The following is a 21,823-nucleotide window of genomic DNA, read 5'->3' as shown; positions in this document are numbered from 1 at the left end:
ACGCACAGCGCGCCCTGTTCCTGTCTAGCAAACACGCCCACTCCCACAAGGCGCTTTCCGCACCGGACCCGAACTACCACCACGCCGTCTGCGAAGCCCCGCCCCGCCCGCCAAACCCCGCCCCTCGCCGTCTGTCAGGACACTACGCACATGCGCGAAAGTACGTTCCCGCCCCCGCGCTGTCTTTCGCACGGACCGTGCCCGTCCCCGCTCTGTCACCTCACAGTAGTCGTTGCCGGTGGCGGGTGCGGGGGCGCGAGCAGCCCAGGGCGGCCTCTCCCCGCCCCTCAGGCCGGGCCGGGGCTCGGTCTCCCGTTCCCTCCACTTCCCTCCCCCGTCGGGTACGGGAAGGTCCAAGCCGCTGCCGGGTGCCTGAGGGACTTCGTGGCCGCCGCCGCCACGGGTCCCGATGGAGCCGCCGAATCTCTATCCGGTGAAGCTCTACGTGTACGACCTGTCCAAGGGCCTGGCCCGGCGGCTCAGCCCCATCATGTTGGGTGAGGGGGGCTGTGGGGAGCGGGCGGGAACCGGGCAAGAGGGCTCCGGGACGGCCGGCCGAGGGGGCCAGGCCTGGGTCATGACTCAAGGGAAGGCCCAGAGGATGCAGAAACACCCGAGGAGAGAAGGTGTGCGTCTGAGGTGGGGGCCCCCTAAGCCCCCCTTTGCAGTCATCACGTTTGAATCCCGGGAGAGGGGAGGGAGGAGTCACGCCCTCCCCAAGCCCTTCAGAGCCCCTCCAGCTGGGAGGAGGGATAAGCCGGCGCTGTGTCCCGGTGGGTGCCCTGACGCGCTCGTGGAGCCCCCTTACACTCCTTCCTCGGAGGGGAGGCGAGATGCCTTTCCGCGCAGTGCACCGCGTGGTGAAAGGGACACTGCGGAGGAGAGCCTTCGCTCCGCGCCAAAGCGAAACTCTTCCTGCAGTCCCTGGGGTAGGTGGGGAGAGAAGGCTAGAGCGTGTTGCACGGGGCCCGCGCCAATCGCCCCGAGAGAGAAGAAAGTCGGGATCTCCCGGCTTCCGAACTCGAGAATTCACCGAGTTCGGCCTGACTTTATGCGGTCTTCTGGACAGTTTCTAAGTTAATTGCTTTTGCCCACATGGTGAGAAAGCAGTTGGAGGATTGGATGCTATTGGGTCAGTAGTGATTAGTGAAGGAAGTATTTTCGGTTGTGCTCCATTAAACTACTTAACTACCAGGAGAGAAAACCAGTCCCAGTTCAGAGGAGACCAATCTTCTTTTATAACCCAAATACCATAATGTCTTGTGGTAACCTAGGAATAGTCCGGTTTGTGATTTCAGGTGCTGTTGGACAGGAAAGGATTATGGGAATTGAAAAGTGAACATTTGGGGAGCATCCATGTGAATGGCTCTTTTTTCTTGACTTAGGTGGAGATATTAGAGAATGTTTTAATTCGTGTCCATGAGACAAGAGGGGAGAGGTCATGTAAGCAAGGCTAACCTTTGAGTTCGTGTGTCTTTGAGTTTCTAACATGTTTTAGTGGAGTGAAAAGAGGTCGGTCAGTCGTGTCCGCCTATCAGGCTCCTCAGTCCATGGGAGTTTCCAGGCAAGAGTGCTGGAGTGGATTACCATTTCCTTCTCCAGGGGACTTTCCGGACCCAGGAATCGAACCTGGGTCTCCCGCATTGCGGGTAGACGCTTTACCGTGCGAGCCATACGGGAAGCCTGTTAGTGAAGTGAACTTAAACCTAACTCTGGGCCACTGAGTGATTCCTGTTTGGCTTTCCATCAGAAATCACCTAGGATGCTTGTTAAAAATACAGATACCTTCCTTTCCAGCATATATTGTTAAATGGGAATAGAAAAAGTGAAACTGAAGTAGTTCTTTCTATATGCATGTGGGCGTTTGAAACAAAGGATACATGTTGTCTAGGCAAATATGATCTGGAGAAATACATAAGAAAATTGCTAACAGTGTTAGCTCATGAAAAGGGCAACTTGAGACTGGGAGACAGGAATGAAAGGGAGATTTTGCTGTAAACTTTTTTGTATCTTTTGAACTGTGTACTATACATATATTGCAAAATAAGCATTGTTTTTGGCCACGCTGATTTGCGGGATCTTAGTTTGGCAACCAGGGATTGAACCCCTCTTCCTTCGCAGGGAATTCCCACAAAGTTTTAAACATATGGATTCTAGAGCCTTATCACACAAGTACTAAACAAGAATCTTTTGGAGTTTTGGTCCAGAAACCTGTCTTTTTAATAAGCTCCTCAGATAATTCTTACGTAGCCAATCCATGTTTAGAAGTTTGGGCCTAGTTCTCCAGTTGTTAAAATGAGTAAGGCAAATCTGAAAGCAAAACTTACAGAGTCACTGTTTGAGGAAGGTGATAGTCACTAGTATATTACATCAGTCAAGTTCTGACTAAACCTCTTGGAATGGAGCCATTTAGTTAGCTTGATCATAGTGAGGTGTCACTTCGATACTTCCTAGTCCCATCCATAAAAGCCTCCACCTTTACACTGGATATTTTCTGTTCTATTATCTAATAGTTATTGATTTTAGCTGAAAGGGGCCTTAGAGCCATTGGTTCATAATTCATTCAACATATTGAGTACCTGCTATATGCTAGTCAATGTTAAGATGAAGTGAAGATGATGTGAATAAAGATGTTCTCTGCCATCATGGAGCTATTTAGTGGGGAAGACAGTAAAAATAAATAAGCGTATGAAACAGTTACAAATTGTGAAAAGTATTAGGCTGTGCAAGAAGCCAACTAGGTGCTGAGACAAAAAATATGAATAGAGACCTATTTTAAATAAGAGAATCAGGAGTAATGGCTTTTAAGTTGGAAATTTAAGGATAAGGAAGAAGTAGTCGTAAGGTGGGTGGTGAGGTAGTTACAGGGTTCCAGGCAGAAGGGGAATTAACCTGCCAAGGCTCTGAGGCAAAAAGAGCCTGACCTGGCACTGGAAGAAGACCTTTGTGGAGTTCAATGGGTGAAGAAGAAAGTGCCTTAACTGAAGGTGGAATACTGGGACTGCTTCCCATCCCATCTGAAAGCTTTTTTAATAAATGTGAAATCCTAGAAGACCTCAGCCAAATTGGAACTTCATCAGTTGGGCACCTTTGATTGCAGTAGTATTTCTGAGAACACCACCTTGCCTGCAAATCTAATTCTCTCTTCTCTATCCCCTTTTCTCATATTGCTTCTCTGCCTTTTGTAAAAGTAATGATAAAAGGGTTATCAGAGCTGATAATCATTACTTTCTAGAGTTAAAAACATGGAAAATGGGCTTTGCCTTACTGGTTCATCCCATCCAAACATCACTAACCTTAAAGTTGAGTGTGTCCCAATTCTGTGAGTAGCCATCCATTGATTTCCCATTCCTAAATATTAATATATTTGAATGTTTAAAAAAATCAGTTTTTTTCCTGATTTTTTTTTAATGAATTCTATAAGTATATTTTTAATAGCTAGAACTTACTGACTGCTTGCCATTTGCCAGACCCTTCGGTTTCCTGAGTATTTTCATGTGTTGCATTCTTCACCACAATTTTGTGAGATACATCCTGTTATTACCTCCATTTTTTAGTTGAGATTCCTGAGATAAAGGGCATTAAGAAATTTTCCCCCGGGTCACATCTGGTAAGTAGCAGAGCTGGGTTGTGAGCACAGGCAGTCTTGACTTCCAGAGCTCATGTTCTCAGTTATTTTGCTATACCACCTGTCTTGTGTAATCTGTTCCTTTATAATTGATGTAAAGTAGGTACCTCATTCAAGTTTATAAAGGCATTTTTGGCCAGGTGTTTCAAATCTGGATGAGGAAAATAGCTGAGTTCAAAGTGTGTGCCAGTCATAATCACAGATTTATGACCATCCCTCCTGGCCTTCATTGTCCCGAACTAGTGTGACCTCATCAGCAGTGCCCTCTTAATCTTGTTTTTTTAAGGTGGGGTGGCCTGGCTCTTTAATTTAGTTGTTGTACTCTTATGACACTTCCTCACTATGAGACCCCATCTAGTCTATTACAGTCATGACTAGACCAGATAGAGCCCAGTGTAATTCCTCTCTCCCCTGAAACAGTGTGGATGCCACAGTTTTACCCTGTCCCCTTTTCAGTCTTCTAGAATTGCTTCTCATGAAGCTGTTGCTGTTCCACAGTCTCTCACTCACCATGAACATGATCCCAGAAATATCCTTACTTTCTAATCGAGCAGATGGCCTGATTGTACTTTTTTTTTCATGGTCACTATTTGCCTAAGATAATTAGCTATTATGATTGTCCTTCAGTTTGTCCTTTTAATAATTTTGGCTGCTCTTTAAATTCCTTGACCTCTTTTTGTGCTAAAGTACGTAAAAATAAATGTGGAGGTTTGTGTGTTTATTTAATTGTGCTAAGGGATTCTTGTATTTGTTGATTGTTTTCCGATCTGAAGTTTTGCCTGCATATCCATGTTCCAAGATCACATTTATTTTCTCTTTACAAGCCTGTCTCAAAATTGTTCTCAGATTTAAAAACTTAGGCATATAGAATATATATAAATGTATATTCTCGGCAGAATGCAGTCTAATGAATATTTGAGATTTTACACTGCTCAGTTTCTTGCTTAATTCTGTAGTACAAATAGTAACAAAATAAAACACATAGACTCTGTCCTTGAGGAATTTATTTAGTTAAAAATAATGTACATATGCCACATTAGATAACACCCCAAAAGAGATTATGATTAGATGCCAAAAAGAAGTGAGTGGTGAAACAGTTATTTAGGCCTTGAAAGATGGGACAGGCCATTGTGGGCTGAATGTGCCAGGAAGACTTCAGCAAGAACCTTGAGCTCCTGAAAGGCAGGGACGCTATCTCCCCTGTGTGTTCCCTAGTGGTCATTCAGAGCTGGTGGTCAGTAAATATTGACTATAGGAATGATTGAGACAAGCTCAGGCTTAAAGATTAGACAGAATGTATTTAAATCTAAGGGGGTTTATTTAATGTTTTAATGCCATCTATTGTGCTTTGTTTTAGGTTTTTATTCTTCATTGTGTGTGTTGTTTTATATCCATCCAATGAGTTAATTTAGTAATAACTGCCATTTCTTAATGACAAAATGAAAAAACGAATGTGACTTACTAAGCCCTTCATGATCCTCCTCCTGCTTTTCTCTCCACCCTCACCTGTCCCCACATCCTGAACAGTCTCTACTTAAGACTTTCTCAGCTGGGTTCTACCGGAAAGCTAAGCCCTGGGGAAAATGATCTGAGTAACTATTTCTCCCAGTAGATCCTCAAGGCATTATGGCTTAATTGTCTTAACAAAACCCAGGGTCTGAGAAGATGGTTGTACATCCTAACAGGACTGAACTGTTCATTTCTTTTTCACCTCCAGGCTTTTCAAAGGCTGTGCTCTCTGCCAGGGATACTTTTCTCTCCCCATCTCTTAGCCTGGATAACTTCTGCTTATCTTTGAGGTCTCAACTGAAGTGTTACTTCCTCCAGGAAGCCTTCCCTATCCCCCTGCCCCTCAAATCTTGGTCATGTGTCTCTATAAAGTACTGATAACATCCTGTGATCTCCTCTAATAGCGTTTATTCTATCTTATAATTGCATGTTTTCTCATCTGTGTCTACTCCCCCAGCCCCACCTGGACTAGAAGCTCCACTGGGGACAAGAATCCCTGATTGTGCGTCCGTGCTAAGTCGCTTTAGTTGTATCCAACTCTTTGTGACCCTGTGGACTGTAGCCCGCCAGGCTCTTCTGTCCATGGGATTTCCCAGGCAAGAATACTGAAGTGGGTTGCCATTTCCTTCTCCAGGGGATCTTCCCCACGTAGGGATCGAACCCTCTTGTCTCCTGCATTGGCAGGCAGATTCTTTATCACTAGCACCACCTGGGAAGCCCTGGAATTCAGTAAATATCATACAAACGGCGTAAGTGACAGGATGTTGCAGATCTTTCCAAGCGTTGCTACAAGGCCTGACTCATAACACCAAGCAATAATTAAGAGGGAACCCACTCAGTACCGAAAGAAAAGAACTCACAAATTAGTTATTTTTATCCTGAGAAAGAATCCTGTACTGGCTCCTAGAGCTAAAGTATTAAGTAGTTTTAAATCTATCCTTTTCTGAGGATTAAAATACCTCTCAGTTTTTAACAGTGTTTTGCATTTTGATTTTGTGATGCCCTTTCCCTGCCTTAAGGAGGGGCAAGCCCCCTGCTAATAAGCATTTTTTTTTTTTTTTACACAATAGGTCCAGAGGTCCACTTATGATACACAAATGTTTCTTTTTACCTTTTCCCACATAGATTCAACATTTACCTAGTGGTTCTAGAGAATAGTGAAAGTTGCTCAATCATGTCTGACTTTTTGCAACCCCATGGACTATACAGTCCATGGAATTCTCCTGGCCAGAATACTGGAGTAGGTTGCCATTTCCTTTTTCAGGGGAATCTTTCCAACCCAGGAATCGAACCCAGGTATCCTGCATTGTAGGCACCTCATTCTTTACCAGCTGAGGCACCAGGGAAGCCCTCATAGCTCAGTCAGTAAAGAATCTACCTGCAATGCAGGAGACCAGGGTTCAATTCCTGGGTTGGGAAGATCCCCTGGAGAAGGAAATGGCAACCCACTCTGGTATTCTTGCCTGGAGAATCCTATGAACAGAGGACACAGTGACTAAACCACCATCTAGAGAATAAGCTGATTTTTTTTTTAAGTTAACCCCTTCACATTGCTGGTAATCTGGAAAATCAGATTAACATATTGCCAGTTAAGAGCTCTTTGTCCCTGTGGAGAGACACTTAGGAGGTGAGCTAATGTGCTCAATTGCTCAATCATGTCCAACTCTTGCGACCGCATGGACTGTAGCCCGCCAGGCTCCTCTGTCCCAGGGATTCTCCAGGCAAGAATGCTGGAGTGGGTTGCCATTTCCTTCTCCAGGGGATCTTCCCAACCCAGGGGTTGAAGCCAGGTCTCCTGTATTGCAGGCAGACTCTTTACCGACTGAGCTACTAGAGAAGCCCAAAGTGAGCCTGGGCTACTTTCAGTGTGCACCCATGAGCTAATGCCGCCTGCCCCTGGAGTCCCATCCCTGCCACCCACTTCTTGCTTATTAGCAGACATTTACTTAGCACCAGCAGTATACAAGGTGAGCGTGTCCCATTGCCAGCTTGCATGTCTATTTACACAAGCTCCACCGCCTTAATCGGCGAGGGAGGCAGATGGCGCATGTTCTCTTTGGCTTTATATACTGACTTCACTCTTATGATCAGGACCTCAGTCTACATTCTTTGTTGTTTATGATGAAAAACAGGGCTAATATCCACAGCTTCCATTTGTTTCCATGCACATACCTCACAGGCTTCCAAATCAATGCAATGGGTGTGCCAGCAAGCTTAGAGACATGCAGCCATCTGACCCACACACTCTGCAGCTTGCTGAGGAAGTCCTAGTGGGAAAACAGTCTGCTTTTCTGTAGTGTGCTTATAGCCACTGAGTCTAATTCACATCCCCCAGTGGCCTTGTGCCCTGATTCAGTCTCAAACCCTACTGTGTCTCAGTCTGAACGAAAAAATTTAAAAATCACTCCAGTCCCACTTTCCAATGCTGGTCACCCCCAGAGGAGGCCATGACCCTGGTTCTTGTCTTCATTAGAGCGCCATGAGGACAAGCTAATGTTACGTTTATGGGGCAGCTAACGTTACATTTCTACCTGAGCTGCTCTAACAAGTACATGGTCATATCCCTTTTTTTTCCCTCTTTACACTGGACAAATCATGCATTTTTATTTACCTGTTTGAAATGATGTTAATAAATATTTGTCCCACTCCACTATGTAAAGAGGTGAGAATAAGGATAACTATGAAGCACTTTAAGAAAGGATGTGAATCCACTCAATCCATTTTAAGTTGTTGGTTCTAGGTGTTTGATAGATGGATTGATAAATGACAGAAGGATAAATAAGAGGATCTTTTTTTGTATAGTTTCTATCACCATCCTATGGGTGGATGGGATCTTAAGCATACCTTGATGTGGTTGAATAAAGAGGAAGTATGTCCAGGTTGGGGCTTCTCCAGTGCCTCAGCGCACAGAATCTGCCTGCAATGCAGGAGCTGCAGATGTGAGTTCGATCCCTGGATTGGAAAGATCCCCTGGAAGAGGGCATGGCAGTCCCACCCCAGTATTCTAGCCTGGAGAAGCCCATGGACAGAGGAGCCTGGCACACTGTAGTCCACTGGATCGCAAAGAGTCAGACAGGACTGAAGCAACTTGGCACACACACATGCATAATGTCCAGCTTACAGTTGAGTTCAATGAACAGTACAGAGAATATCAAGGAGAATGAAGTAGGACTTGTATCCCACAACTTTGCATTATTTTTCAGGTGTAAAAATAAGTGGCAGGAAGGTCTCTGAGGCCTCACACCAAAAACCCAGTATTTTAGTAGGATTGGGTTTGAACCAGTGCACCTGGACCTGCCACCTGTCCTCCTGGGTCATTGAGCACGGGCATCTGAGAAGGCAGAAGCAGGGTGCAACATGCCAGGGTTGCAGAGTCATCTGAATAACAAGCCAGGGCAGCCAAGATTGAGGTTAAGAACTCTGGCCTCATTAGCACCGTGTGTCAGCCACCGCAGCTGTGCGTGTAATATCGCTGATCCAGGTTCTTTGCTCAGCCCTGGAATCACAAAGGTGCATAAGCATGGCCCTTGTCCTTGAGACCATTATAGTCTAACGAGGGGGAAAGACCTATAAGTAGGTAGTTTTTATACCAAGGTGCTGTGAGAGCAGCCATAAGTGAAATAAGTAAGTGAAGTTGCTCAGTCGTGTCCGACTCTTTGCGACCTCATGGACTGTAACTTATCAGGCTCATCTGTCCATGGGATTTTCCAGGCAATAGTACTGGAGTGGATTGCCGTCTCCTTCTCCAGCGGATCTTCCCGACCCAGGGATCAAACCCAGGTCTCCCGCATTGTAGATAGACACTTTACCGTCTGAGCCACCATAAAACTTTCAAATTGTAAAGCCTAAAAGAAACGAGGTATTCTTTTTGCGGGGCACATATTATGTGGCAGGCACTTTGCTGGGCCTCGTTCATGGGTCATCTCTTGACCTTGGAAATGTTATGAGCTGGACACTAGTACTATGCCTTTTGTTCCCTAACAGAATCGAAAACCAAGGTTCCCACAGCGCCAACCCATAGAACTTCCTGCAGTGATGGAAACGTTCTAGATCTGCACTGTCCCATGGCTAACTGCTAGCCACACGTGGCTGTTGAGAGTGCTTGAAATGCAGTACTGAATTTGTTCTTTTGATTTTAAAAGCCACTTGAGGTTATTGACTACCATGCTGGACAGCTCAGGCTTAGAAAAGTTCTCAACTTCACCAAGTTGATCTACGTGACCTGCTTCTCCATTATTTCTGCTCACCCCCTGCTTTGCTCCTCTCACCCACTTTAGCCACACTGGCCTCCTGAAGGTCCCTTGGGTACACCTAGCATGTCCTGCCTCTGCATGGCTCCCTCCCTTGCCTCCTTCAGGCCTTTGCTCAAATATCACCTTCTCAAATAGGCCCACCCTGGCTGTCCCTGAAATGCCCAGTCTCCCTTATCCTGCTCTTATTTTTATCACTCATTATTGTTAGCCTACTGTGGTTTATTATGCTTATTAGTATTATTTATTGACTGTCCTATCTCCCCACCCTGTGAATGCATTGAAGGAGTTTGTTTTTCTTTTGTCTCCTTTGCATTCTGATGTATCCTTAATGCCAAGAACATCACCTGAAGTATAATAATCACTTAATAAACATTGATTCACTGAGTGAACTGATAAGATTCAGACCTGCCCTGTCCACACTAAAATCTGTGTTCTCTTTTTTTCTTCTTTTCAAAAAATGTTAGCCATACCATTCAGCTTGCAGGATCCTAGTTCCCCAACGAGGGACCAAACCCAGGCCCTGGGCAGTGAAAGTGCAGAGTCCTAACCATCAGACCAGCAGGGAATTCTCAGAACCTGTGTTCTTCTTTACTACACTGTACTTCCTTTCTTATAAGTATAGTGTTCTTCCCAAAGTAGATGAGAGCAGGATCACCCAGGAGAAAGCAGGATCCCTTATCTGTCCAGTTTCATGCGTCATTGCATATCTCCAAGGAAATAAACATCAGATTGCTGCCATTTAGACAATAAGCTGTTTTTTTATGTGTCAGTCCAGAAGAGTAGACCAGCTCGATTTAAAAGGCAACTTAGTCTCTCCACTTTACACATTGTGAAAGGAAGAGTGTGGTCTTTTAGTCTCCTAGAGTCGGCTGGAAGAGATGAAGAATCCAACTCAGTGCCTGTCCTAAATGGGTTATCACTTCCTTTTGGCATCCATTTCTGTTTCTGATCCATCTCTGGAATTTCAGCTCAGTTTGGATCAAGGCAGAGCCTGCCCCACAGTCCCCAAAACCCTGGGCCAGAATCCCTTTGTCCCATTTGTGACCTTGTGGTCAAAGCAGCCCGTCTCCTAGTGAAAAGCAGACTGGTCTCTAGAGGCAGAAGAACTCTGCTACATTTTATCTTCCTTTGTTATTTCATTTAGCCTCGCAGCACTAACAGCAAAGGGTAAAATGATTACATGTAATACAAGATTTCGGACTAATCTGATGGATACTGAAATCTGTTCTTAGATCTTGCCTATCAACCCTGAAGTGGAATTTCTTTGATCTTTTTAAAGAATTATATCCAGTATCTCCATTTATCAGAATTCTGTGTCCCACACACTATGATGCTTTACACCAATAGTCATTACTGATTACAGCAACTTTGTATTGCTGAAACTTCAGCTCAGGTTGAGTGAACTTGCCCAGGATCCACCTCTAGCAAAGGGAAAAGCTCCAATCTGAACTTAGGCCTTTTTTTTTTTTTGATATAAACTATTTTTAAAGTCTTTAATTTGTTACAGTATCATTCACATTTTTAATGTTTTTTGGCCACGAAGTGTGTGGGATTTTAGCTCCCTGACCAGGGATTGAACTTGTACCTCCTGCATTGGAAGGCAGAGTCTTAACCACTGGACTGCAGGGAAGTCCTATGCCATATTCTTAACTGCTTTTAATGACACTATGCTGAGTCATCAGTAGTTGTCATGGAGGAGCCATGGTTTCTTTTGTCTCTTCCAAAAAAAAGAAAATTAGGCTAAGGTTATCTGTTTTAAGTTTGCTTGAAGGGGCAAGATATTGCAGGTTAGGCAAAGGGAAAAGTCTAATCATATCAGCTCCCCTTCTGTACAAGGCCTAGTTTCATCCTTTAGAAAGTCACAGGGCAAACACCGAAGCATTGAAAGCAACAGTAAGCACTCTTTGCTTAGCACTCAGTAAACAGTAACCCTGAAATGATAACCAGAGGTGGGTGAGTGATGTTCGATCACGCCCTCGTGTCCTTCACCGTGCTTTCTGTCTATCCTCGGCACTCCTACATCTCCCGTGGCTTACTGCACAGACCTCCTCAGTCTGTTCTCTCAGCTCTCTTCCCTCCAATACATCTTCTGTTCCTATAGTTCTCTCTTAGAAGATAACAGTTATCATTTGAAAACCGGGTCTGGTAGAGGCCCTGTGCTGCCTCGCACCCACCATGCCCTGCAGTGTGGGGCGGCCTTCCGTGCAGCTTTGCGCTCTTCTGCCCGCACCCCCGCCACTTGTCCTCTTCCCGCCATCACTGCCCCCTCTGTGTCCTCTGCCTTAGTCGTTTTCATAGCTCTTTGTCTGCATATGCTTTTCCCTCTGGCAGAAATGTCCACTCCCTCCCTGTTTGTTTGCTGGTTAGATTGCAGCTCTGAAGGTTCCCTTTATTACGTTTACTTCTATTAAGGAACCTATCAGCATTATGTGTTAGTTAGTTACGTGTGGCTCTCTTTCCTTTTGACTTTGGGCTCCTTAAAGGCAGGACTTGCATTTCGTATTTGCATTTCCATATCTCTCATCACTTCTGGCATATAGAGGGATAGAGGTACTGAATACATGGCTGGTCAAATGGATGGCATCTTCAGAGTTCATTCTTATTTTCTAGAGGATTTCACCTCACATATGCTCAATGAAGAAGTGGATAATAGCTTTTCTATACTCTTGTTTTACTTTGTCTCTGTAGATGAGACAGAAATTAAAAAGATAGAGCTGAATTGACCCTAAAGGAGAAAGAAAAGCAGATGTAAAATTGGGTACATCGGACTTCCCTGGTGGTCCAGTGGCTAAGACTCCACACTCCCAGTGCAGCGGCCCCGAATTCTATCCCTGGTCAGGGAACTAGATCCCTCATGCTGCAACTAAGACTTGGCACAAATTAAAAAAAAAAAAAAAAAAAAAGGGTACGTCAATACCAGTGTTTCTACTTGAATTCTGCTTAAGGATTCTGATTACTTTTCAACTTATTTAACACGACATATTATGTTACAACTTAAGGACCTAATCAGAGGTCCCCCAAAAGGTTTATAATGGGTTCCTCTGATGATCTGAATTTGCTCTGGCTGGGGGGCAGAAGTTCCAAGTTAGTCTAGTCCCAAGTGGCTAAATCTCTCTCTCTTTTTTTTTTCTCCACAGGGAAACAACTGGAAGGCATCTGGTAAGTTGCGTGGGACTCCTTACATTGGCTGGTTTATGAAACCAAACAGCATCATGCATTTCAGGTTTCAGTCTGTGGCCTCCAGTTTGAAACCTGGCTCTCTAAGCCACAGATCTTCATGTTCTAACGCAGTGGTTCCCAGCCAGAGGTTACCAGTGTCTTGAGGGAGACGTTTAGGGTGGATGGGTGGAGGCCAGGGTTGCTGCCGTAAACATCCTGCAATGCACAGGACACCCCTCCACAATGAAGAATTATCCAGCTAAAAATGTCAGTGGTGCAGATATTTCACCTGTCCTAAGGAAAGGCAGAATGATGTATGCCCACCCCTGGCCAAGTTTTCTAACTATAGAAGTCATGAGGACCCCACATGGGTCGTAAAACGCAACTTCATTGGTCTGTCAGACACAGGATGATGGCTGGGCTCTGTTCCATTTCTGAGGAAAGCGTAGGTCAGAGTTATGACTGGATTCTAGAGCCTACTGACATTTTGGTTGACCAGATGACCATCGCTTTGTTTGACCGGGACCAAGAAGTAATATGAGCACCTTTACTTGAAAAAGGTCCATACTGAACACCATCTGGTCTTTCCCTTAACGTGGTCCAGGTTAACTACTCCTGTTAGTTTGAAAAGTCTGGGAACAATCTATAGCCATACCACCCTGAACACACCTGATCTCATATGAAAAGTCTGAAAACACATCTTGGTCTGCAGAGCTTTATTTCAGTATTGATTTGTTAATGTTGGGGTGACTCTCAGGACTCCCCTTCACTCACATTATCCACAGGAATGGTTCTCAACAAGGGATGTTTCTGCCACGAGGAGAACGTTGGTGGCGTCTACAGACATGCTATAACCACAGAGGGCATGAGGAATGCTAGTGCCATCTAGTGGGAACAGACCACGATCTGCTAAACCTTCTAGAATGCACAGGCCAGCCCCCACAACAAAGGATTAGCCAGCCCCAAATGTCACTAGTGCCAACGCTGGGAAACTGATCTATGATGTTTATCTTACCTTTGTTTGGTTAGGATTATAACGCTGTTGACCTTGTAAGTCATATCCTGAGGCAGAAATTACTCTTACAGCAGGGTGGTGTTTGCTTTTCCTCAGACCAATTTTAAGCCATCTGGCTCATTCTGCCTCTTCTCTGCATTGCAGGCACACCTCCATAGTCGTGCACAAGGATGAGTTCTTCTTCGGCAGTGGCGGCATCTCCAGCTGTCCGCCAGTGAGTGCCCCCACCCCGTCCACCGTCCCAGGTTCCTGGGAGTTCCCCTAGTCCAGGAACCTTGCTGTCCTCCGTAGTTCTGGCATCTAGCCAGTGTAGGTAGCCCTGTGGCGTGCTTCTTCATGATGACCTCAAGTCTCAGTTCAAGGATACCCTTCCCAGATCCGCCAGCCAGCTGCCCCCTCTGCTCCCCTGGCATTCGTGGTTCCTCTGTCACGTTGGGCGTGTGATGGTGAAACGGGCCGTTGCTGAGTCTCCACAGGGAGCCCCGTGCGCGCCTTGTAAGCTGAGACCGTCTAGCTCTTCTGTCACCATTACCAGCTCAGTGCCTCTGTCCTGGCATGAACTCAGTCACTGTGAAGCTGGTGAGGGCGCTGAGAGAGAAAGCGAGGTGCCCAAAGACGCAGCCGGTTGCAGCACTGGTGCTAAACTCGGGTTTCTCTGACTCCAAATCCCGTGTCCTTTCCCCAGAAAATTCCTGTCTGGGCTATCTAAGGGTTGTCCCAGGAGGTACTCAAGCAAAGACCAAAAAAACATTCATTTTGATACTCATAAATGGGATGTCATGTCTTATTTCTCCCTTCTATTGGCTCCCCACCTCCTATAACAAGTCCTTCATTAAGCCCAATTCAGTTCCACCTTGTAAGTGTATCTCAAAGCAGTCTGTCCCTCTTCATCTCTTCTCATTTCTCCGGAATTTTCACCTTAATCCAGTCACCCTCATTTCTAGCCTGGACCACAGCAGCGCATCTGCTCTTCCTTCTCAGTCAGTTCTCTGTACAGATGGCAAAGCAATCTTTTCAAAATCCAACTCTGATCATGGCATTCCCCTGCTTAAATCAGAATTCTCCCCACTGCTCTCAGAATAAAACCCAGAAAGCTCAGCATAGCCTCCAAGGCCCCATCCGATCTGGGCTCGCTCCCTCTCTCTAGTTAGCCCCTGTGCAGGTTGTGCCCTTCACCACCCTTACCCTCCCCCACCTTCTCATTCCTTGAACATCTTGGACATTTAAACCTGTCCTCTGACATCAGCCCACCGCCCTGATCCTTCTTTGGGTTAACTCTCTCCATCCTCCAGGTGAGCTCACTGTCACTTTCTTAGACAAGTCTTCTCGGACCCTTTGGACTGGGAAGGTCCCCTGTTTTATGTACTAATGGCATTCTGTACTTTTTCCAACAAGACCCTTATCACAGCTCATAATTATACATTGGAGGGAAGTCGCTCAGTCATGTCCGACTCTTTGCAGTCCCATAGACTGCAGCCTGCCAGGCTCCTCTGTCCATGGGATTTTCTAGGCAATAGTACTGGAGTGGATTGCCATTTCCTTCTCCAGGAAATCTTCCCAACCCAGGGCTCGAAGCCGGGTCTCCCGCATTGTAGACAGAGGCTTTACCGTCTGAGCCACAGGGAAGTCCAATTATACATTGGTTTGCCTTTACTACTAGACGTAAGCTCCACGTGGACAAGAATCTCATCTGTTTTGTCCACATACCTCCTGTGCCTTGCATAAGGCCTGGCGTGTAGTAGGTTCTCAATAACATATTTGTTATACTAGTGAAGAGCAGTGGGTCAAATAGTGACCTTTTGGTCTCTTGCACCTCTGACTATAGTAATCTGCTCACCACGCTTTCCCCTCAAATCTTGTCAGGCACACAGTGGGTGCTCAAGAGCTCTTGCATGAATGTGGGATCTTTTCGAGGAGCGCTGCTCTGAAGTGCGCTCCCTTACTCCCCAGCCCATTCCCAGCCCTCTCCTCCCCACTGATCCTGTTGCTTTCCCCTCGGCTGGTTCCCCCAGGGCCGCAGTCTCTCCTTGTATCTGCTGCTGCTACTGCTAAGTCACTTCAGTCGTGTCCGACCCTGTGTGACCCCATAGATGGCACAGCAGTCTGTTAACCCATGGCTGAGGGGTTTTGGTAGGCCTTTCAGGGGCCAGTAACTCCCTTGCCAGGGGAAAACCCTATCACCTGGTTAAATTGGCCTCACAGATAAAGGAACTGAATCGTGGAAATATCTGCCAGCTTTCTCACAGTTCTTCACGTTTTCCCAGTGTTACAGGGGGAAGCAAGTGTGTCATATGAAAAGCTGGCTGCGTCCATGATGAATATGGGCATGGAACGATGGCCGCCAGGCCCTCGTGACTAGGCCTGCTGGGAACAAAGGGAGACTGCAGGCTCTGGGTTTCTGTGTCTATCCACTGAAGGAGTGGACAGTATCAGCAGTCTGACCTGCAGAAGACTTAGCTTCACAGGGCCCCACCAGAAACCGGACACCCGACTTCTCAGCCACGTTGTCAGCCCACAGCCACGGACAGTCTCCAGGAGCCTCTAGGCTGTTGTAGCCTTGACACAAAGAGGAAATAAGTCTTCCTCTGCCCCAGGTGCTCTGAAAGATAGAAGTTGTTGGAGCAGAGCATTTGTGGTCTTCCATGGCAAGGAAGAAAATTCAGCAGAGGGAGTGACTTACTGGCTTTCTTTGGGTTGGCTCTTGTAGGGAAGGACTTTGCTTGGGCCCCCAGATTCTGTGGTTGATGTTGGGAGCACAGAAGTCACAGAAGAAATCTTTCTGGAGTACCTGTCCTCCCTTGGGGAATCTCTGTTCCGGTGAGTGGAGAACAGGGGAGATGGTAGTCGTGTCCATCTCCCCCACTAGATAATTGGCCCCCAGATGGCAGCCACCAGGTAATTTCCCCCAGAGCACTCAGCCCAAGGTCTGGCCCAGTATTTGCTGAACAGGTAGGATGGGAAAGGAGCTACCGTGCCACAAAAAGAGCTCAGCACTGCCTCCAAGGCCGCTGTTGCATCCAGCACACCTACTGCTGAAACTTAGAGGGAAGAAAGAGCTATTTATTCCTTCTGATTAAAAGCAGCTGCTGCTATTTCAGCACATGCTGCTCTCAACCAAGTATTTTGTCCTGAAAATCAGAAACAGGGTTTGTAGAGAGGTTGGGATGAAATACACTGGAGCAGGTTTTCTCTTACTGAAGCTTGAGTCAGTTTCAGTTGTTAAAATTCTAACCCCGGAGCTCAGCTTTTGTGAATGCAAAGATTCTCCTGAAATGGAGGAGCCATATGTTTTTATTTCATTCTTCCCTTTAAATACCCAGAGTGGCAAACCAGGCTCTGCTTTGGGAGTGCAGGAAAGGAATTCCCTGTCCTCAGATTCAGCTATGGTCGCCCTCCCATTGCCTGATCTCAGTTTCATGTACACGCTTACTGACTCATATCTGTGTCCCAAACCTTTCTCATAATGTGCAGAAGTGAGGCCTACAACATCTTTGAGAACAACTGTAACACCTTCAGCAACGAAGTGGCACAGTTCCTAACCGGGCGGAAGATCCCTTCTTACATCACTGACCTTCCCTCTGAAATTCTCTCCACGTAAGTGGCCTCTGTCTCTGCCTCTGCCTTTGAAGTCCCCACTCACACAAGGTCTCTCCTCTGGCCCACATCCGCCTCCTTCCCCATCACCGCCCCGACCCCGAATCCTGCCAGGCTGGGTGGGATGTCGTGATGGCAGCTCCTGCCTTGGAAGGCCACCATCCTTTCTGCTCTCGGAGGCTCACCCGTGTTACCTTCACCCTCCTCCTGAGAGTGGCCTGAGTGCAACTGCAGAGCTTAGAAACCCACTTGACGCCGGCCCCACTGTTTGTACAGAATCCTGGCATCTGTCTTTCCCATTGCACATGAAGCTTGCCACTCCCCAGAAGTGCCCAGTTAAAAGGCAGTTTAGATGGACAAGCAGAGTAAGTCGGAGAATTAGTCAGGGGACTTGTTTTGAAACTGTCAGTCTTTCTTCCCTTGCACCTTGAGGTCTTTGACATCAGTCAACCTCGTACCTTGTAGCACATAGACAGCCCTCAGTAGATGTTTTCTTCAAAAACACTCTGTAGCCCCTCCCACCCTGATGTGGTCCAAGCTCTGTGACCACCATCCAGGCAGTGTCCTTTCAGGGGACATGCATACTCAGTGCCATCGTACCCCTCCCTCCCCTTGCATTCAGGCAGCCTCTGCCCACTGCACGACCAGGCCCATTTCCTGACTCTGACTCAGTTACTCTGAACTGAGGACCTATCCAGCAGAGATCCTGACAAGTTTAGCAGGCTCAGCAAGGTGAGCTATCCTTCACACCTGAGTCAGAACCCCTCAGGAAACAAGGCTGTTGTCAGTGTCCAGCCAGCGAGGAGAGCCCCATGTCCCTGGCCCTGCCTTCCTACTCCTTAGTGGGCGTGTTAAACCCCACAGCAGGATCTAGGTTATGGGCCCTGAGTAGCTGGAGTGTTCTCGCTATTATTATTTGATGCATGGAGTTCCTGGACTTGTCTGAATTAGGCTTACTATTTCTTGGTTTCCTCTGTTTATGCTTTAGAATTTTTCACTTCCTTTGAATTCAGGGATGGTTTTCAAAAATGGCAGTAGCCACTGAAGAAAAAAGAAAGCCAATAACTGAGATATTTTGCAGGCAACCCTATTTAAAGTTGTAGTAATCTTGGAAAGTCTCTTTTTTTTATTTTTGGCTGTGCCACACAGCATGTGGGATCTTAGTTCCCCAACCAGGGATCAAACCCACATCCCCTGCATTGGAAACAGGGGGTCTTAACCATTGGACCACCTGGGAAGTCCTGGAAAGTGTCTTAAAACTACAGTGTCTGCAGTCTTTTTTCCAGCTAAGCTACTCTGAGAGCAAACTGGGCAGTGGCATCAACACCTTCTGACAGCCTGCAGCTGTCACTTTTCCTGAGTACTGCCGATGCCCCCAGAAGACCCCAGTCCCCCCAAAGTCCAACTGTGTGCCTTCCTCATTTCTGACTTTCTCATTTCACAAGCCCACCCGAGCACCCGTGTCTCTTCTCTCCGCAGGCCCTTTGGACAGGCCCTGAGGCCCTTCCTGGACTCCATTGCGATCCAGCCTCCCGGAGGGAGCCCGGTGGGCCGACCCAATGGCCAGAGCTAACCGGACTGCATGGGACCGCCCTGCCTCACCAGGGCTTTTCCTTTTTAAACAAAACAAACCCTACCAGATTTCTATTTTATAATTTTACATCAGAGCTAACAACCAGGGAACGGCTTTTTAAATTTCCCAGGGAAGGAAGTCACCAGGCTGCATGTAGGACACAGCTGCTAAGACACAGAACAAAATGCCGTCCCTTCTAATAGTATTATACTAATTTATTAAGGCTCTCTTGTCTGTGAGTTCACTTTTGACGCTGCTTCCTAAGCGTCCTCCCCACTGGAGAAAGGGAGGGGCTTTGTTTAAGCAAGAGGCACCGTTTGGGGGAGACCCAGCCCAGAACCTCCTTGTAGAGAATGCCCATACTCCACCCAGGTTGCCACCTGCTGTGGGACCCAGGTGAGTTTCACATTATCCGTGACCTGGAAGTGGTTACTCGCCACCATGAAATGAACCAAAGGATTGGTGCACATGGGGCCAGTTTCAGGGAAATTCACCCAACCTAAGTGAACTCTAGCCACGATCTCTCTCGCCTTCCCTCCCCTCCCCCAGCAAGGCCAGGGGGCCCGGACTGGAGCAACCAAAAGCCTCAGGATGCGGGGAGAGTAACAGCAAGTGCCAGTCCAGAGGAAACAGGATAAAGCCATGCCTCCTTCCGCCTAGACGGATGGCCAGTCCTCTGACATCGCTCTAGGAGAGCCTGCCTTGCTGTCTACAGTCTGCTCTCCCTCCGTGTAGCTGACCTGTCACAGTTAATGAAGGTCTGGAGCAGCAGAGACCCAGGCCTTTTGTCTGCAAGTAATAATGTAGGTTATTGACAGTCATTGTACCCACCCCACCCAGACCAATATGCAGTATTCAGCTAGGGACCAAGAGGAAATGATTCCCTGCTCTTGGAAGATGTCCCTGATGTAGAAAGCATAATAATGCAGAATCAAGGTGGCAAGAAAATGTAGTTATTTCTGATAGGGACTTTTATAGTATCCTAAATGTGTTTTGAAGGCACGTGTTATTTCTGGTGTCCTGACTTGAAGGAAGCAAGATGGAGAGTGTGAGTGGCCATTTTCATAAAGGGCTGTTGGCCAGGAGCTTCAAGGCAGGGAACAATCTGGAAGTTTCTAACCTGGAGAGGCTTTCAGATTCTCTTGCTTCCTGTGAGCCCTTAAGTTGGGAGAGTGGATGTGGAGAACTCAGAGCTCCGTGGTGCCTGAGCCCCAGCCCTGGCCTCCATGGGCCCCTCCTGCCACGGCTCCCACCAGTTCTCAGACTTGAATTACCCTCTCTCTCCTGGGGTCTGGCCTGCAGCAGCTGCCTTTCCTCTCCAAAGAGCTGCTGCTCACGTCTGGCCTCGTCTCCCATCTCTGCCGTTATCATGGCAGCTGGCGTCATCAGGTCTCAGCTGGAGGAAAAGATGTTCCTCTGCCTTAGTGTCTGCCTGTGACCTGAGCAGGGCACGTCCAGGATGATGAGCTGTGCTATCAAGTGACATTTTGGAACTTTTAAGATTGGGAGCTAAACCAGTGAGTGCTTTAATCCTTCTCAAGACCCACTGATTTGCCAGTGTGCGTGGTAGTGATACGTCAGAGCAGAAACTAGTAGGGCTGCTATTCAGTGTGGACCGACTGGCAGAACTGGCCTGTGGAGAACGCGTTTCAGGCCGGGTTCCTTCTGGGAGGGCAGCATGCTGGTGGAGGCCACGGCTCTGCTGCGTAGCCAGGTGCTCTCCTCCTTTCAGCTCGCCTTGCCCAGCCCTCTCTCTTCCAGGCGCCTGCTCCAGACCCCTCTGCCCAGGGCGCTGTGCTCTGGCCAGAGCATGATGGGCCTCCCAAGCTCCTCCTCTCCTCTGTCCTCCCCCACATCCGGGCTCAGCTGACTTCTCTCCTCCTAGTAGTCACCTCCAGACTCAGGGCCGTACCACGAAGTCAGCCTGAGCTGCTCCCCTGAGAGACTTTGAGTCCTTCGGTTCACGGAAAGTCGCCCTTCATGCACAACAGCCATTTGTGCCAAAGCCCGTGCCTTAGGGCTTGCTGGGGACATGGAGGGAGCAGTAAGCCTTCCCCTCAGCTCTGCAGGAAGGCAAACCTTCCCTCCCCCACCCTAGTGCCACTGTCACTAACTGGAAGCCCAGGCTCAGGCTAGGACCCCCAACCCCATCCTCACATTTCTCTGTATCCCAGAACCTCAGGAGCCTGCTGCTTCTGACCAGCTAGCTCCACCTGGGCACACACAGGCAAGCGGAATGAGAGAGGAGGCGTGTGTGATTGTATCACAGTGGGACGCCCCCATCGACGCCCATGGGTCTAAAGGGGCAGGAGGGAAGGAGAGGGGATGAAACTGTCACCCCCCTCCCAGAAATAAAGTTTGTACCTTGGAAATTCCTTTCCACCCTTGAAGTCAAGCTAATAATTGTGTCTAGTATGGAGGTGTTTGCTGGTTTTCTTTGGTATTTTTTCTAATGCAATAAACTCACTTCTGCCTGCTGCATTTGTGTGCTGCTTGAGGGTCTGAGGCTGAAGCCAACGTGAAGCAACTTCAGGCTGCTGCTGCTTCTGTCTCCCCCTGAGCTTAGCTTTGCTGAGTCTAGACATGCTGCCCTTGCTTGGCTCTACACCTCCTGGGTAAAAAGTGATGAGACCAGGGAAGAATCTACGACTCACCACCGGACTATAAAGGTGGAGAAGGCCCAGAGAGAGCTCGACTAGCCTAAGGTCACCTCATGGTTGGGGGTGGAGAAAGGCTCAGAAGCCTGGTGTGCTGGGGCCTCAGAGGACATCCACCTCACAAGAAGGGTCCACTTCTGGCTTCAGTTTGGCTGTAGACTGGGTCTGTGGCCCCGGGGATCTCTCCCCACCTTGTTACCATCACCTCACTGGGCAAGTGTTAGGGTGGATGGACAGCTCTCTGAATGACCCCTGATATGACCAGACATATCAGCTTGGTGGTGAGTGTCTGCGGGTTCAGTCAGGTCACAATTGGAGTGAGCACCTTCCCCTCACAATGGATGTGAGATGTGAGCACTGGTCCCATTTTACAGATGGGCAAGTGGGTGCAGAGGTGGCCAGTGGCTGAGCTCCTGAATCCAGGCCATGTTCTCA

General features: G+C 47.6%; 1 protein-coding gene across 1 annotated transcript; it reads left to right on the top strand.

The window, feature by feature from the left end:
- Nucleotides 1-267: 267 nt before the first annotated feature.
- On the top strand, nucleotides 268-21,632 carry DESI1 (desumoylating isopeptidase 1). The gene is made up of 6 exons (XM_068970540.1): nucleotides 268-497; nucleotides 12,528-12,549; nucleotides 13,709-13,778; nucleotides 16,272-16,381; nucleotides 17,036-17,158; nucleotides 18,638-21,632. The coding sequence occupies exons 1-6, from the start codon at nucleotides 410-412 to the stop codon at nucleotides 18,729-18,731; spliced, it is 507 nt and encodes a 168-aa protein (XP_068826641.1). The 5' UTR covers nucleotides 268-409; the 3' UTR covers nucleotides 18,732-21,632.
- Nucleotides 21,633-21,823: the final 191 nt, after the last annotated feature.

This window comes from Capricornis sumatraensis, chromosome 4 (genome assembly GCF_032405125.1).
Source record: "Capricornis sumatraensis isolate serow.1 chromosome 4, serow.2, whole genome shotgun sequence".
Classification (NCBI taxonomy): domain Eukaryota; kingdom Metazoa; phylum Chordata; class Mammalia; order Artiodactyla; family Bovidae; genus Capricornis; species Capricornis sumatraensis.
This window is presented reverse-complemented; position numbering and strand designations above follow the sequence as displayed.

Coding starts and splice junctions, on each gene's coding strand:
- DESI1 (XM_068970540.1), top strand. CDS start 410: ATGGAGCCGCCGAATCTCTATCCGGTGAAGCTCTACGTGTACGACCTG. Junction 498..12,527: donor GCTCAGCCCCATCATGTTGG/GTGAGGGGGGCT, acceptor TTTTCTCCACAG/GGAAACAACTGGAAGGCATC. Junction 16,382..17,035: donor CTTGGGGAATCTCTGTTCCG/GTGAGTGGAGAA, acceptor CATAATGTGCAG/AAGTGAGGCCTACAACATCT.